General features: G+C 43.7%; 1 protein-coding gene across 3 annotated transcripts in view; it reads right to left on the minus strand.

The window, feature by feature from the left end:
* Window positions 1-14,089, minus strand: part of NLRP3 (NLR family pyrin domain containing 3) — a 55,854-nt gene extending 41,765 nt beyond the window's left edge. For 2 of the 3 annotated variants that reach the window (XM_082457652.1, XM_082457650.1), the window contains exons 1-5: window positions 12,302-14,089; window positions 11,812-12,132; window positions 8,080-8,184; window positions 5,788-7,564; window positions 2,153-2,320 (exon numbers count right to left, since the gene is read on the minus strand). In XM_082457652.1, coding sequence (XP_082313778.1) covers window positions 2,153-2,320; window positions 5,788-7,564; window positions 8,080-8,184; window positions 11,812-12,088 — 2,327 coding nt within the window. In that variant the 5' untranslated portion in view covers window positions 12,089-12,132; window positions 12,302-14,089. The remainder of the gene's footprint in view (window positions 1-2,152; window positions 2,321-5,787; window positions 7,565-8,079; window positions 8,185-11,811; window positions 12,133-12,301) is intronic. The other variant, XM_082457651.1, reaches the window with a different exon arrangement.
* Between the last annotated feature and the right edge of the window lie 633 nt (window positions 14,090-14,722).

A 14,722-nucleotide genomic window follows, 5' to 3' on the forward strand; every position in this document is an offset into this window, starting at 1 on the left:
ATTCTTGGTTTGCTCTACACACACACAAACACACACTCCGTCACCACCATCACCACCACCACCAACAATTAGTCCCTATCAGAGGAGCGAGAACAATATTCCAGCTCATCTCCAGGTGAATAGTTCAAATGTCCTGGAGCTCGTTGGATCATCTTTTCTGCCTCCATTTCCACACCAACTAGAAGCGAATGGATAATAGATCTTATCTGCAAAACATCTCATTCTCACCCATGTCTCCCCATTTGTGTCTCACTTTCTGGAATCACACAGGGGCACCCACAGGGGCGATGGGGAGAGTGGCATGGGATGATGGTGGAGAGGAAGGTTAAATGTCAAAACCAGCCAGAGCCTTGAAGGCAAGAAGAACATTTTATACTTTGTCAAAAGAGCAAAGAAAAAGCACCTAAGCATAGAAATGCCACGATCAAAGTAGAATTTTCTAAATAACACTCTGTCTTTTGTACAGAGAATGATTGGTGAGTGGCAAAAGTAGATGCAGGGAGACCAAACAGCCAACATTCATTCAATATGTATTTTGGGGCATGAACACATGGTAAGAACAATGTCTCCAGACATTATAGAGACAATTGCAGAACAAACATGAATCCTGTCATGAGAAGTTTATGGTCTTAGAGTCTATTGCACTATCCAGGCAAATCACGGTGGTTGTTGGACCTGGGCTGGTGGAGTTGAGATAGGCTGGGACCTGGGACTCTTTGCTGCAGTGCTTGCACCTGGACAAATATCTGCTCAAGCAACAGAATACAAAGAAACTATAAGGGACTAAACATAACTGCATGCATGTGTGCAGTTGGGGCAAATTATGAACAATAAGATACAAAAAAGTCAAAACCCAACTGCCATTTCTGAGGCGCCAGGAGCAAAAGCAGGGTACTGCACATGATCCCTGCACAGAGTACCACCAAGGGGGTGGCAGACCACCTAAGCCACGCCTCTGGCCAGACCCCTGGATCTTCCCCTACTCTCACCCCATTTAAGGGACCAGCTCGCCCCCCGCTCAGGGAGCGAGCAAGGGCACCTGTTACTTGTTTTTGCTCCCTTGTGCTGTAGCATGAGCCCCAATAAAGCCTTGCCTGAATTCATCATCTGGCCTCTAATTAATTTCTGTTGATTAAGGAGTCTAAGGACTCTAGTCAGTAATAGAGTGAGAATGAGGAAAAGTGGACAACGGTTTGTGTAATAGGTAAAATAAGACTGGTGATGGCGTGGTTATGACGAGCAAGAGAGGAAGGAATGAAAATGTCCTGGAGTGGTGGGCTTTAACACTGGCTGTGTAGCTCATCAAAAATGCAGATGTGTGATGGAAGAGGGCTGGAGGGATGGCCCATACAGCTGTGTGCTCAACTCAGGGCATGCGAGTCTGATTCACAGTGTGGGCTCACAGTAAGCATTTCATTAATAAATCTACAAGAGATTCCCTGTGACAATTTAATCTATGCAAAATATTTTGATGGGTTCCAGCCCAGGTAGCCATTGCTGTATTTGATGAAACTCTTCAAATCTCATCTGTAAGCATGGCTAATGAAGAAATGGAAGATACTGAAAGTCACGTCCTTTCATAACACCAACAAATGACTTATTTTCAGTTCCCCTTTATTCTTCCCCATCTTAAACTTCCCAAACAACTGTCTTCCAATCAATTTTGCCTTCCCACTTACTATGGGCTGAATTGTGTCCCCCCAAATATTTCATGTTGAAGTCTCAACACTTAGGACCTCAGAATGTGACTATATTTGGAGACAGGTTTAAAAAGTAATTAAGTTAAAATAGGTCATTAAGGTAGGCCCTAATCCAACATGACTTGTGTTCTTGTAAGAAGAAGAAATCAGACACACACAGAGACCATGTGAAGACACAAGGAGAGGACAGCCAACTACAAGCCAAGGAGAGAAGATGCAGAAGAAACCAACCCTTCTGACAACTTCATCTTGGACTTCTAGCCCCCAGGACTGTGAGAAAATTAATTTCTGTTGTTTAAGGCTCCCAGTCTGTTGTACTTTGTTATGACAACCTTAGAAAGCTAATCACTAATCTGGTCCTTCTTCTCCCTTTCTCTCTCTCTCTCCCTCTCTCTCTCTCTCACACACACAAACACACACACACACACACATACACACACACATGTTCTTACCACAATCTGCGAATGTTACATCCAGGTTGATGGAGTGTTTCACATAATACCTTCATCCCTGGGTCTCCCAAGGTATTGCCACTGAGGTTCAATTCAGTGAGGTTCCAGTTATTGCTCAGGACTGAGAAGATGCCCCTGCAAATGCTGGAAGTGAGATAGTTCACCAATCTAGAAATTGGAAGGAAGGAAGGACAGAAAACAAAGTCAATCTCTAAGGATAGCAAACTGAAGCTAGGGGCCAGGAGTGGCTGACACCAGTTCAAAGGCCTCCTGGGAATTAAGAAATGAGTCACAGAACCAAAGATTGTGCACTGAGGAATGAAAAAGGCCAGAGGAGCCTTGGTAAGACTGTTCTACACACCTATGATTCAAAGAGCCTGTGATGAATGGATAAAGAAGATGTGATGTATACACACACACACACACACACGCCACACAATGGAATACTACTCAGCCATAAAAAAATAATGAAATTTTGTCATTTGCAACAACATGGATGGACTTGAGGGTATTACGCTAAGTGAAATAAGTGAAAGACAAATGCTATATGATATCACTTATATGTGGAATCTAAAAAATAATACAAATAAACTTATTTACAAAACAGAAAGAGACTCACAGACATAGAAAACAAAGTTACGGTTACCAAAGTGGGGGGGAGGAATAAATTAGAAGGTTGGGATTAACATGTACACACTACTATATATAAAATAGATAACCAACAAGGACCTACTGTATAGCACAGGGAACTATATTCAATATTTTGTAATAACCTATAAGGGAAAATAATCTGAAAAAGAATATATATATATATATATCTATATATATATCTGAATCACTGTGCTGTACGCCTGAAACTAACATGACACTATAAATTAACTATACTTCAATTAAAGAAATAAAAATTAAAAACTAAATTAAAGGGTTTCCCTGGTGGCACAGTGGTTGAGAATCTGCCTGCCAATGCAGGGGACACGGGTTCAAGCCCTGGTCTGGGAAGATCCCATGTGCCGCAGAGCAGCTGGGCCCATGAGCCACAATTACTGAGCCTGCGCGTCTGGAGCCTGTGCTCCGCAACAAGAGAGGCCGCAATAGTGAGAGGCCCGCGCACCGTGATGAAGAGTGGCCCCCGCTTGCCACAACTAGAGAAAGCCCTCGCACAGAAACGAAGACCCAACACATAAATAAATAAATAAACAAATACAAAAAAAATAATTAAAATTTAAAAAACTAAATTAAATTTTAAAATAATGAAATTTTGTCGTAACAACATGGATGAACTTAGAGGGTATTATGCTAAGTGATATAAGTGAAAGACAAATACTGTATGATATCACTTATATGTGGAATCTAAAAAATAAAACAAACTAGTGACTACAATGGAAAAGAAACAAACTCACGGATATAAAGAACAAACTAGTGGTTACCAGTGGGGAGAAGGAAGGGGGAGGAACAAGATAGGGGTAGGGGATTAAGAGGTACAAACTACTATGTGTAAAATAAATAAACTATAAGAATACATTGTACAACACAAGGAATATAGCCAATATTTTATAATAGCTATAAATGGAATGTAACCTTTAAAAATTGTGAATCACTATGCTATACACCTGAAACTTATATAATATTGTACATCAACTATACCTCAATAAAAAATAATAATAATAAAATTAAAAGTAAAAAACAATTAAGAAAGAGCCTGTGACTTTGGCTGACTGTGAATACCCTCTGGCCCTTCCCTCAGGCATCCTTCTCCTCCCTCAACAGTCGGCTGTCCTGTCCATGGCCCTGGACACTCTGCTAAGTGACCCAGAGACCAGTTCTCACATTGGCTGCACAATAGCATCAGCAGTGCTCTCGAAAATCCCTAGGCCAGGCCATAGGAATAGAGTCAGAATCTCTGAGGTGGGACCAAGCATATTGATATTTTTAAGACTTCCAGGTGATTTCAAAGTTCAGCTCTTGTTAAAATGCAGATTCTGACTCCATGGATCTAGGATCAGGCCTGCAGTCCTGCACTTCTAACAGGCACCAGGTGGATGCCCATGCTGCTGGCCCTTCGAAGGCTCTAGAACACGCAAAGCAAGCGCCTGCCCTCAGAAGAAGGTAGCTGTCATCTAGCAAGATGGGCATCAGGCTCTTCATCAGGAGTTTTAGTCCGAGTCTCTGCCAGCCTTCCTCACAGCCGTGTGATCTTTGTCAGATGTCTTGTTTACTCAGCTTCAATTTTAGAGCCCTAGAGAGCAGATCTTCTCCTCTTAGTCCCCCTCTCTCTTTCTCTCCCTCTCCCATCTTCTTTCTAGCTATTCTGAACTATTTGCCATTGTCAAAATGTACCCTGGCTTTCCCACCTCCCACCCTTTGAACCCACTATTCCCTCAATCTGAGTTGCCCTTTGCACATCCATGGCTCTCTCATGCCCCATCGTTCAGGGTCCGGCTGTTCAAGGGCTCCGCCCATGTGTTTCAGGTGCACTCCACCAGTGTTCTCGCCAAAGCCCATCCTCTCTACCAACTGCCCTTGTTTCCTTCCTGTCCCCACAACCCAACTGTAAGTCGCTGTGAGCAGGACCTTGGTCTTAGCGTCCACTGAAGCCCCAGCGGGTGGTCCTTGATGACCCGACAGTAAATAGAAAAGTCATCCTGGTAGTGGTGCTGAGGCAAAGAGAGGGAGCTGAAAATTTATTGCTGCCAGTGAAAGGGTCAGCTCTCTTTGTCCTGAATTTTGTCCTATGTCAAGTGTCTTCTATAGCGGTTAAACCCAAGCACTCACAGAACAGCCACCTCCCCACAGCCACTGTAGCTGTGGCAGTTTCTGTGCAAGGACTTAGAAGTCAAGTAACTCAATCCCTTCACTGTACACACACAGCAACTGGCGTCCAACCCCCTCGCAAGTGGGTGAACAGACACTGAAGGGGGTGCTGTTGATGAATGCCTGGCTGCAAACACAAGGTGGGGGCCTTGGAGCACTCTCTCCTTTCCAGCCCTATTTCCCTCGATTTCCCCTCATTGGTTGGTCCAGTGAAGCCATGTCCCTCCCCATTTTCTCCAACATAAGTACTCTTCCTCAGATCGTATTCATGCTTTCTTCATACAAGAACCCATTGCACAAATCCCTTTACCTTCTCCTCCACTCACGCACATCCTATCAATCCTTCACGGCAGGCTCAAACTCCACTCCTCCAAGAAACCTCCCCCAAGCATCCAACGCTGAGGGCCCTCTGTCCTCTGTGTCCCTGGGCAGAGTCAAAGAGGTTGTTTTGCCCCTTAGGTACTGATAGGGTATTATGCACTAAAGCCCCAAGTACATTACAAGCAATTTGAGTTTATGAACATTTTTATTCCATTCTTTCTCCCACAGAATGCCTTGTGCTAAATTGGCATCCACCAAACATTTGCTTTTTGTTTCATTGGCTTTTTTCTCATGGCGTTTGTCCACCTACCCTTTCTCTACTAGTCAATATCTGCCAATGAAGGGGTCTGGTAGAAATGAGTGGTGGTGGCATTATTATGTAGCTGTGGCAACTGCATTTGCAAGACAGTTGAGAAGGAAGGAGAGAGAGCAGGTGCCAAGAGATAGGTGGTTGGAAAATAGAAAACATATACTACCACCTGCCTGAAGCAGAATCTCCTTACCGCTGAGAATATGCAACATGAGGATCAGAGAGGACACAATCGTTCACATCAGAGTGTTGAACTTCCTCCTCTTTCTCCTCCTCCTCTTCCTCCTCCTCCTCCTCCTTGGATGAGTTATGGAGCAATCTCAGGGAAAGTGATTCCACGTGGCGACAGTTCTCAATACAAAAAGAAGAAACCACATGGTCCATTCTGGTGGAGAGCTTGATCTCAATTTTGGGGAAATAGCCCATGGCCCTTTGCACAAAGTCCTCCTCCTGCATCTCATACAAACAGTAGAACAATTCCAGCTGGCTGGGCTCAATCTGTAGCATCTTGGCCTCGGCTTTTGCTTCAATCCATTTTAGCAACTCCAGCCTGATTTTCTGAGAGATCTTGCAACTCAGTTTTTTCTCCAAGTAGGAGGTTCTCTCCTGGTTTATAAGGCCAAAGAGAAAACGGACAACGAAAATCAGATACCCTTTCTCAAACTTGCCATAGTTTTCGAGAAGGACCGTCACATCTCGGTTGGGAAGCTTCAAACTACTCTGCTGCATGCTCCTCATCTCCCCCTGATTCTCCTCTTCCAGCAGATAGTACATGGCAGCAAAGAACTCCTGGAACGTCATGTGGATGAAGCTGTAGAATTTCTCACAGTCCACTTCCTTTTGGAATAGGTTCATCCTCAAGAAAGCAGACACATCTGCCTTCTGCAGGCCATGATTCCTGAGGTCACACTCCTCAAACAGGATTTTCTGGTTCCAGATTCCATCTGCAGCCAATGAACAGAGACCCCAGAGGGTGGCAGAGTTGTGGTGCTCCTGGTTCCCTCCTTGGGACTGCAACAAACTGGAGAGGAAGAAGATATACACGGCAGTGGTGGTCTTGGACGTCCGGGCAAGGCTCTTGCCACTGTCCATCTGCTGTTTCAGCCCAGTGCACACGATCCAGCAGACCAGGGGAATAAAGCACATGGTGAAGAGGATCTCATTCTCCTGAATCAGCCTGAAGGCTTCCCTGGCTTGCTGCTCATCTGAGAAATACTTAAAGAAATATTCCTTCTTTCTGACCTCTGAGAAACCCAGGATCTCCACGTGACGAGCCCGGCCCAGCAAGTGCTGAAGTTTCTCCAGGGCCACGGGTCTTGTGGTGATGAGCAGAGAGGCCTCGGGAAGCAGTCTTTTCCTGATGAGGCTGCTCAGGAGAATGTCTCCCCGCTCCACCTTCTGCCAGTTGGTGCAGAGTGCTTCTGTGTGCTCATCAAAGGCACCTTGCAGCTCATCAAAACCATCCATGAGAAAGAGGATCCTGGAAGGCTTGCTCACAATCTTGCCTATGGGTGGGTTTGGGCCAGGGCAGCAGCTGGCGATCAGGTCCCCCAGGCTCCTCTGCATCCCAAGGCTCACCTCCCGACAGTGAATGTAAAACAAATAGTCAAATTTGTCCTGGTAAAGTTCCCCTGACGCCCAGTCCAACATGATCTTCCTGGCCAGTATTGTCTTCCCAATGCCCGCTGCTCCCTGGAATACCACCGTGTGCACAGGCTCAGAGTGTTGGTCCTCAGGATCAAAAAGCAATTCCAAGTTCATGGAACTCACGGGGCCATCCTGCATCTTGGCTGAGGTCCTACCAATGGCCAGGAGCTCATGCTCTCTCTCCTGCTGGCTCCGGTGTTCCTTGATGAGACGCAGCCTGGTGAAGCGTTTGTTGAGGTTCACGCTCTCACCCAGACGGGCATTCCTGTCTTTGATACACTGGAATCTGCTTCTCACATATTTTCTGTACTTCTTACAGTAATCTGTGGCAGAGACAGAAAGTTAGATTTTGGAAGAAGCCTGAGCACATCCACCAGAGATGAGCTATCAGCAGGGGCTGGTGGTCTCTAAGGAATGGTAACTGGAATTGAGGACTGGGAGTTGCAGTTTCTCTCCACTGCCTGGGTATGAACAGCCCCAGAAAATCTAGGGTGTCAAAGTCTTCCTAGACACAGTTAAACAAAAGAACAGCAAAACGCCATATGAACTGGCCCTGGCCAGAAGATCCTTTTTATTCAATCTTACTCCTTTAGGTAGGCTGCAGCTCATGCCTGATAAAACCTGAAACACTCAATTGCCTCCCCTTGGTTCTGGGACTCCAAGGAGCCATGCAAACATGAATCTATTTCTTAAGCTGAAGTGGATTTCCTGAGACAGGCCTTTTCATCCCAAGGAGCAGGAACATGTTAGGATCACCAAATTATCCACCTTCCTAGCTTCAAGTACCTACAGAACCAGGTCTCCAAACCCAACTAGAAGTGCCACCCCCATTGCTTACCTTTCTTTTTTTTACAAATAGAGATTCTGGAAAGGTACCCCAGTAAACCCATCCACTCCTCTTCAAGGCTTTCTTCCTGGCTTATCACAGAAACGTTTGCATTGTCTGAGAGTAAAAGGAAGAAAAATTTAAAGCGTCAAAACCCAGGACTCCTGATTAAGATGACGTCACTGAGATCCAATATCTAACACCTGGCATAGGTCAAAGGCACCTGCCCTGAACATCTCCCAAACCAGAATACAGCTCAGTTGAATGTCCAGTTAGGGGCATTCCTGTACTCCTAATTTCAAAGCAATGGATACCACCCAGAATTATGTCCACACTATATCCAGTCTTGGAATCTGTCTCCCAAGCCTGGAAATCAAACAGTAAACATGTGAGGCATCAAGGTTTCTTACCCTCATTTGTCTTTGGCAGACTCCCTCCCTGGTGCTCTGGTTTTGAGGCCATCCCACACACTTTCCAATATCCCCAAGATGGCTAAAGGCCAGCAATATCATCCTTCCTTGACCCCAAACACCTGAAATTCATCTTACCCATACCCTGAGTCTTAAGAGTAAGAATAACCAATCTGACTTATGTCTATTTCTCTATTTCAGTATTCAGAATCCTGGCTGACTTTAGATTCACCTAGAAAGCTTTAAAAACAGTGATTCCAGGACTCCACCTCCGGTGATCCTTTGTCAATTCTCTGAGGTGGAGCCCAGGCACCATTATATTTTAAAAGCTCCAACACGCATCCACAGTTGAGAATCACAGATCTAAACAATCACTGAATAACACATCCCAAAGAAGCATCTTATAGGAGAAATTAGACACAGTAGAATAAGAGCTAGGCACCAAGGGAAACACATGGGACAGATAACTTTAGGTGGGCAGGAACCGAAGAGCTACATAAAGGATTCCTGATAGGTGTCTACTTATTCTGAATGGCAAAGCTGTTAATCCAACACACACAAAACCACAAAACAAAATCTAAACATTAACTCAAACCAAGACTAAAATTTAATTCTTACCTAAAACCTAACCCTAGCCAGCACCCCCCATAAAAACAAAAAAATTCTAACCCTAGTTATCATTCTTCCACCCCACAACCCAGATGTAAAAGCCAAATGGCACAGTGGTTAAGAGCCAGGCTTCCACCAAAGACACACTTGGCATTGAATCCCAGTCTTGGCTCTGATTAGAACAGAGTCATGGACAACCAAAACCTTTTCCAGGTTCACTTCACATGGTTGTGCAACCAATCTCCAGAATTATTTTTCATCTTGTAAAAATGAAACTCTATACCCATTAAACAACAATTCTCCATTCCCCATTCCCTGCAGCCCCTGGCAACCACCAGGGGCTGTGACTGGCTTATTTCACTCAGTATAATAAAACTGAAAGTTCATTTGAAAAAGCACAGGCTTCCTGGGGTTCTTGTGAAGAATGAATAAAATCCACAAAAACTGCTTAGTGAACTACTTCTGCCACTATGATTATTATACTTTAAAAGGGTTATTGAGTATGTAAGTACTGACACATTTATAACTGTGTTATTATACGTAATTTGTTTATAACATCCCACTGGTGTACGCCCTTGCCCTCATGCCCCTATATTATTTTAATCTCCCTCATTAGACCCATATTGCTTCCCCAGTTCACTGTGCTTCTGACCTGATGATTCTTTTTTTTTTTTGCCAGTATAAATACATTTTAATTGACTTCAGACATGCCAATATGGACAATACAGGGTTGGAAGAAAAAACAGGGTAAACAGGGTAAACATTCATTAGAAAACAGAAGTTTAAATATATAAAACTGACTTCAAATGGCATGGATATATTACATACACACCACCATTTTTGTCTGACCATTTCAGAAATGCTGATTCATTTTTATTCCCCATTTCCGCTAGCTCAACATCATCATCCTGTGATTTTCTAGATTCCCCTGAGCCCATCCTTGTACCCTTCCCTTGCTCAGAACCAGAGCCAGAAGGAAGAACCTCACCCTCAGCCTGTCCACAGGGATGAAGAGTATTTCTTTGATCATTCCAACACCCAAAGTAATGGCCATAGGAAAAGCTTTTCCCCAGAAATTACATAGTTCTATAAGGTGAGAGATTGCCCCCTGAGCCATGGGAAGCAGAGATTCAAGTTTGTTGACTATGCAGGCAGACACATGAGGAGCTAGATGGAGACCTGGAGGAAGTTTCAGGCACAGGAGAGATTTGGATAAAGTGTAACTATTCAGAGAAGATTCCTAGTGGTATATGAGCCCTGACTTAGGTTTTTAAAGAAGTTAGAAAAAAAGTAAACTGCTTTCCTCCATCTTCTCATAGCACTATCATGAGAGGAAAAAAGAAGATGAAGCCAAGATAATAAAACAAGTGATTAAAAAACAAACATACTGGGCTTCCCTGGTGGCACAGTTGTTAAGAATCCACCTGCCAATGCCGGGGTCGCGGGTTCGAGCCCTGGTCCAAGAAGATCCCACATGCCGCAGAGCAACTAAGTCCGTGCGCCACAAGTACTGAGCCTCCGCTCTAGAGCACACAAGCCACAACTACTGAACCCAAGTGCTACACCTACTGAAGCCCGTGCACCTAGACCCTGTGCTCCGCAACAAGAGAAGCCACTGCAGTGAGAAGTCCGCGCACCGCAACAAAGACCCAATACAGCCAAAAATAAATAAATAAAATAAATTTAAACAAACAAATAAAACAAACATACTAACTTTGATTCGTCAAAGGATACCATTAACAGAGTGAAAAGGCAACCCATAGAATGGGAGAAAACATTTGCAAATCATATATCTGATGAGAGGTTAATATCCAGGATATATAAAGAACTCCTACAAGTCAACAACAAGAAAGACAAACAACCCAATTAAAACATGGGAAAGGGACTTGAACAGGCATTTCTCCAAAGATAAACAAATGACTAACAAGCACATGAGAAGGTGCTCACGTCACTCGTCAATAGGGAAATGCAAATCAAAACCACAATGAGATACTATCTCACACCCATTAGGACTGCTACTATCAAAAATATATAAATATATATATAAAATAAGTGTTGGTAAGGATGTGGAGAAATTAGAACAATTGTACACTGCTAGTGGGAGTGTAATATGATGCGGCCATTATGGAAAACATTCCTCAAAAAATTAAACTAGAATTACCATGTAATCCAGTAATTCCACTTCTAGGCATATATCCAAAAGAATTGAAATCAAGGTCTCAAAGAGATTTGTACAGCCATGTTCATAGCAGCATTATTCACAATAATCAAAAGCTAGAAGCAACCAGAAAGTCCACTGATGGATGAATGGATGAACAAACTGTGGTATATACATACCACAAAATATTATTCCACCTTAAAAAGGAACGAAATCCTGCCATATGTGACAACATGGGTGAAGCTTGAGGATGTTTATGCTGAGTGAAATAAGCCAGATACAAAAAGACAAATACTGTATGATTCCACTTATAAAAGGTACTGGAATAGTCAAGTTCATAGAGACGAAAAGAGGTTGCCAGGGGCTGAGGGGAGGGTAGAATGAGGAATCGTTGTTTAATGGGTACAGAGTTTTGCAAGATGAAAAGATTTCTGGAGATTGATTGCACAAAAGTGTGAATGTGCTTAACACCAATGAATCATACACTTTAAAATGGTTGACAGTAAGTTTTATATTATGTGTATTTTATCACAATTTTAAAAAATATACTGTCTTCCTTCCACTCACCCCATTCGGGCTCATCCCTCTTAGCTTTCTCATAAAGGTCTCTCCTGTTGATTGCAGCAAAAATCCACTTGGCCATGGCCCATGCTTTCTCCTCTCCATTGAAATCAATCATCAGAGTGGCTAGATCCACGTGATCTGCTTTCTCTGTCTGACCCCGAGGAAGTGACGTGCAGCCCTTCTGACTAGGATAGTCTTCTAAGTGCATCTTGAATTTCTTAAAGTCTACGTCTTCCAGATCCTCCAGGTAACGAGCCAGCTTGCAGCGGACACTTGCCATGCTCACCTGCAGCCCTGGTCAGAGTCCTTGGGCATAGGTCCACACTGGGAAATCAGGTGGTGAAAACAGCATATGGATAAGAAGTCTTTTAAGAAGTCTACCCTCAGAGAGAACTAAACTATCAAAAACCCAGAAGATTGAAAGGAAAAAAAGAAATCACCAGACTCTAACGAGTTGCCATCTTTAGTTTTGAAAAGTGAGTCAAATACTTACCAGAGAGCTTTCCTATTGGCTTGACCCAGGAGTGTGTCCTGAGCCATGGAAAAAAGGTGCCCCTGTGGAGAGAAACAATTAAACCCACAAACACAGTCACATTAACATTGCAATGTGTATCTTAAACCACTTCCTGATGCCACCTTGATGTATCACCAGGAGAACTTTGGTCCCACTGATCACTGGTTATGTGTGACCTTGGACAAATTCTTCACTATTCTTCAACTTCAGTTTCCTCGTCTATGAAATGACAGAGTGGAAACTATGTTTTTTACATTCCTTCCAACTGAAAGACTCTGGTCTCTTGTTTCTGTTTTGAACCAAGGAAAGATGAGTAAGGGACAAAACAAGAAGGATGCCAGGAATGAGTAAATATGGTGATAACAGAGCAGCATATGCCTAGAGAGAGAAAAGGAGAGAGAACATAAAAGCATGTAGAGGAGAGGATGGTCTGCAATAGCCCTTTTATCAGTGCACTGATTGATAAAGACTGAAACGGGATGGAACTTGGGGTGATAAGGGAGAATAATAAACACATATATTTCTTTAATGTCTCTTTGCAAAAATCACAATTATAATAATTATTAGAACTCACATTTATTGAGAGCTTCTCATGGGCTAGGTGCTGCCCTGATGCACAAAGCCCAAAGATTAAATTCCTAGTCCCATGGTATGGAAGTAGAGACTGAGTCTTAGGCTAAGTGACTTGCCCAGGTTTTCACAGCCAGGAGGGACAAAGCCAGGATTTAGACCAGGGTCATTGATTTCTGAGTCATGCCCCTAACGTTGCATTTTTCTCAGCTTAAAAAGTGTGAGACCGTTTCTTCCACCATTTAAGTAGGTATCTCAGTCAGATAGGAGGACAAATTATCGAAGATGATAAAAATAAATGGTTAAAAGGCAAAGACATTTTCCCAGGTTTTATCACACACAGTCTTTCATTACAGTGTTCAACAACTCAGTTTCCTAACTAGAGTTTGAGTTCCACAAAAACTAGAAATAAGCTGCTATATCTTTTGATCATACACATCTCCTAGATTTTAGATGGATGAACACATTGGCTTTGTTTGGAATTTATCCCTTCATATTACTGAACTTGGAAAAGCACAACATTAGCCCAAAGACATAAATGATGTTAAAGGAAGGGAGAGGCCCTACGAAGCTTTGGAACTCTCCAAAACGGAATTTATAAAGAACACAGTTTAATGTTCAAGCCATCTCAAACATGTTCATCTCTCCTTCTATCTTCATTCTTGCCTCTCCACTCCTGGCCTCATGCACCCCACGCCAAATCCATTCCCTATGCATCTGGCAGGTGGCAGGAGGGGAGGGGGGCACTCCAGACAGATCCACCAGCGCTGCAGACCCTCCCAGGTCCCATTCCATTGATCTTTCCATCCACATCAGGACTCTGCCTTTCCTCTGTGCTCCCCTATCCCTAACCCTAGTGCACCCCACCTTGACCTTTACCTTCTCTGTCCCTTGGTTTCTAAAATACTCATTTGCTTTTATGCATCCCATGTATCCTCTCCCTGGGGGAATGATTGGCAAATATGCTGGAGTCATGGGTGTAAGCAGTTGCTGCTCCTGTCCTCACCCCCCGTCCCCCCCCCCACACATGCACTCGCACACATAGCATCCAAATAGTGATAAACATAAAAGAACATTCCAGAAGCATTGTTGAAGGACAGACCTGAAGGCTGGCAAAAGAAATCTCTAGTCAAGTTCTGGCCCTTGACACAATCTCCCCATGCTTCCCAAGACCATTTCAGCCACCCCGCTCCACAGAGCTGGACTTACCCAGATGTCAGCCTCAGGAACAGCCGGAGAGGAAACGAGATGAATTTTATAGCAGTCACAGCCCAGCAGGAAGGATGTGGTCTCACTATGGAGTGAACAGGCTTGCATCACAGACAGAGGCAGAGACTAACGATTACTCACATCACTGGATTTTCCAAACTGAAGTTCTCAAAGCTGAGACTGGTTGTAGCCAGAGATGTCTGGCCTCTCCTCAGTGGCCACTGGGGTAGAGAATGGGAGGAAATTCAACTGCTACTCAGTGGATGTTCCCTGTAACTCTGACAAGCAGCCACGTGAGTGTTTTGTTGACAGAGAGGGGAGTACGATGGAGAATACCACCGGAGCTGGTAAATAGAGAACTGAGAGCATAACCTGGCCATCAGACTGCAAATCCCATGCACTTTCAAGCCGTCACATGGAGGCAGTCTGCAGACAGTACAATAACAATTGACTGTTATATTTTTAACCACTTTATTAGGGGTAAGTATATACCTGTGAAACCATCACCACCATCAAGGCTATAAACATATTTATCACCTCCCAAAGTTTCTCCCCACCCTGTTATGATTATGATTTTGTGTGGGTGGTGAGAATACAATATAAGATCTACCCTTTTACCAA

The sequence above is a fragment of the Balaenoptera physalus genome, assembly GCF_965194825.1.
Source record: "Balaenoptera physalus genome assembly, chromosome: 3".
Classification (NCBI taxonomy): Eukaryota; Metazoa; Chordata; class Mammalia; order Artiodactyla; family Balaenopteridae; genus Balaenoptera; species Balaenoptera physalus.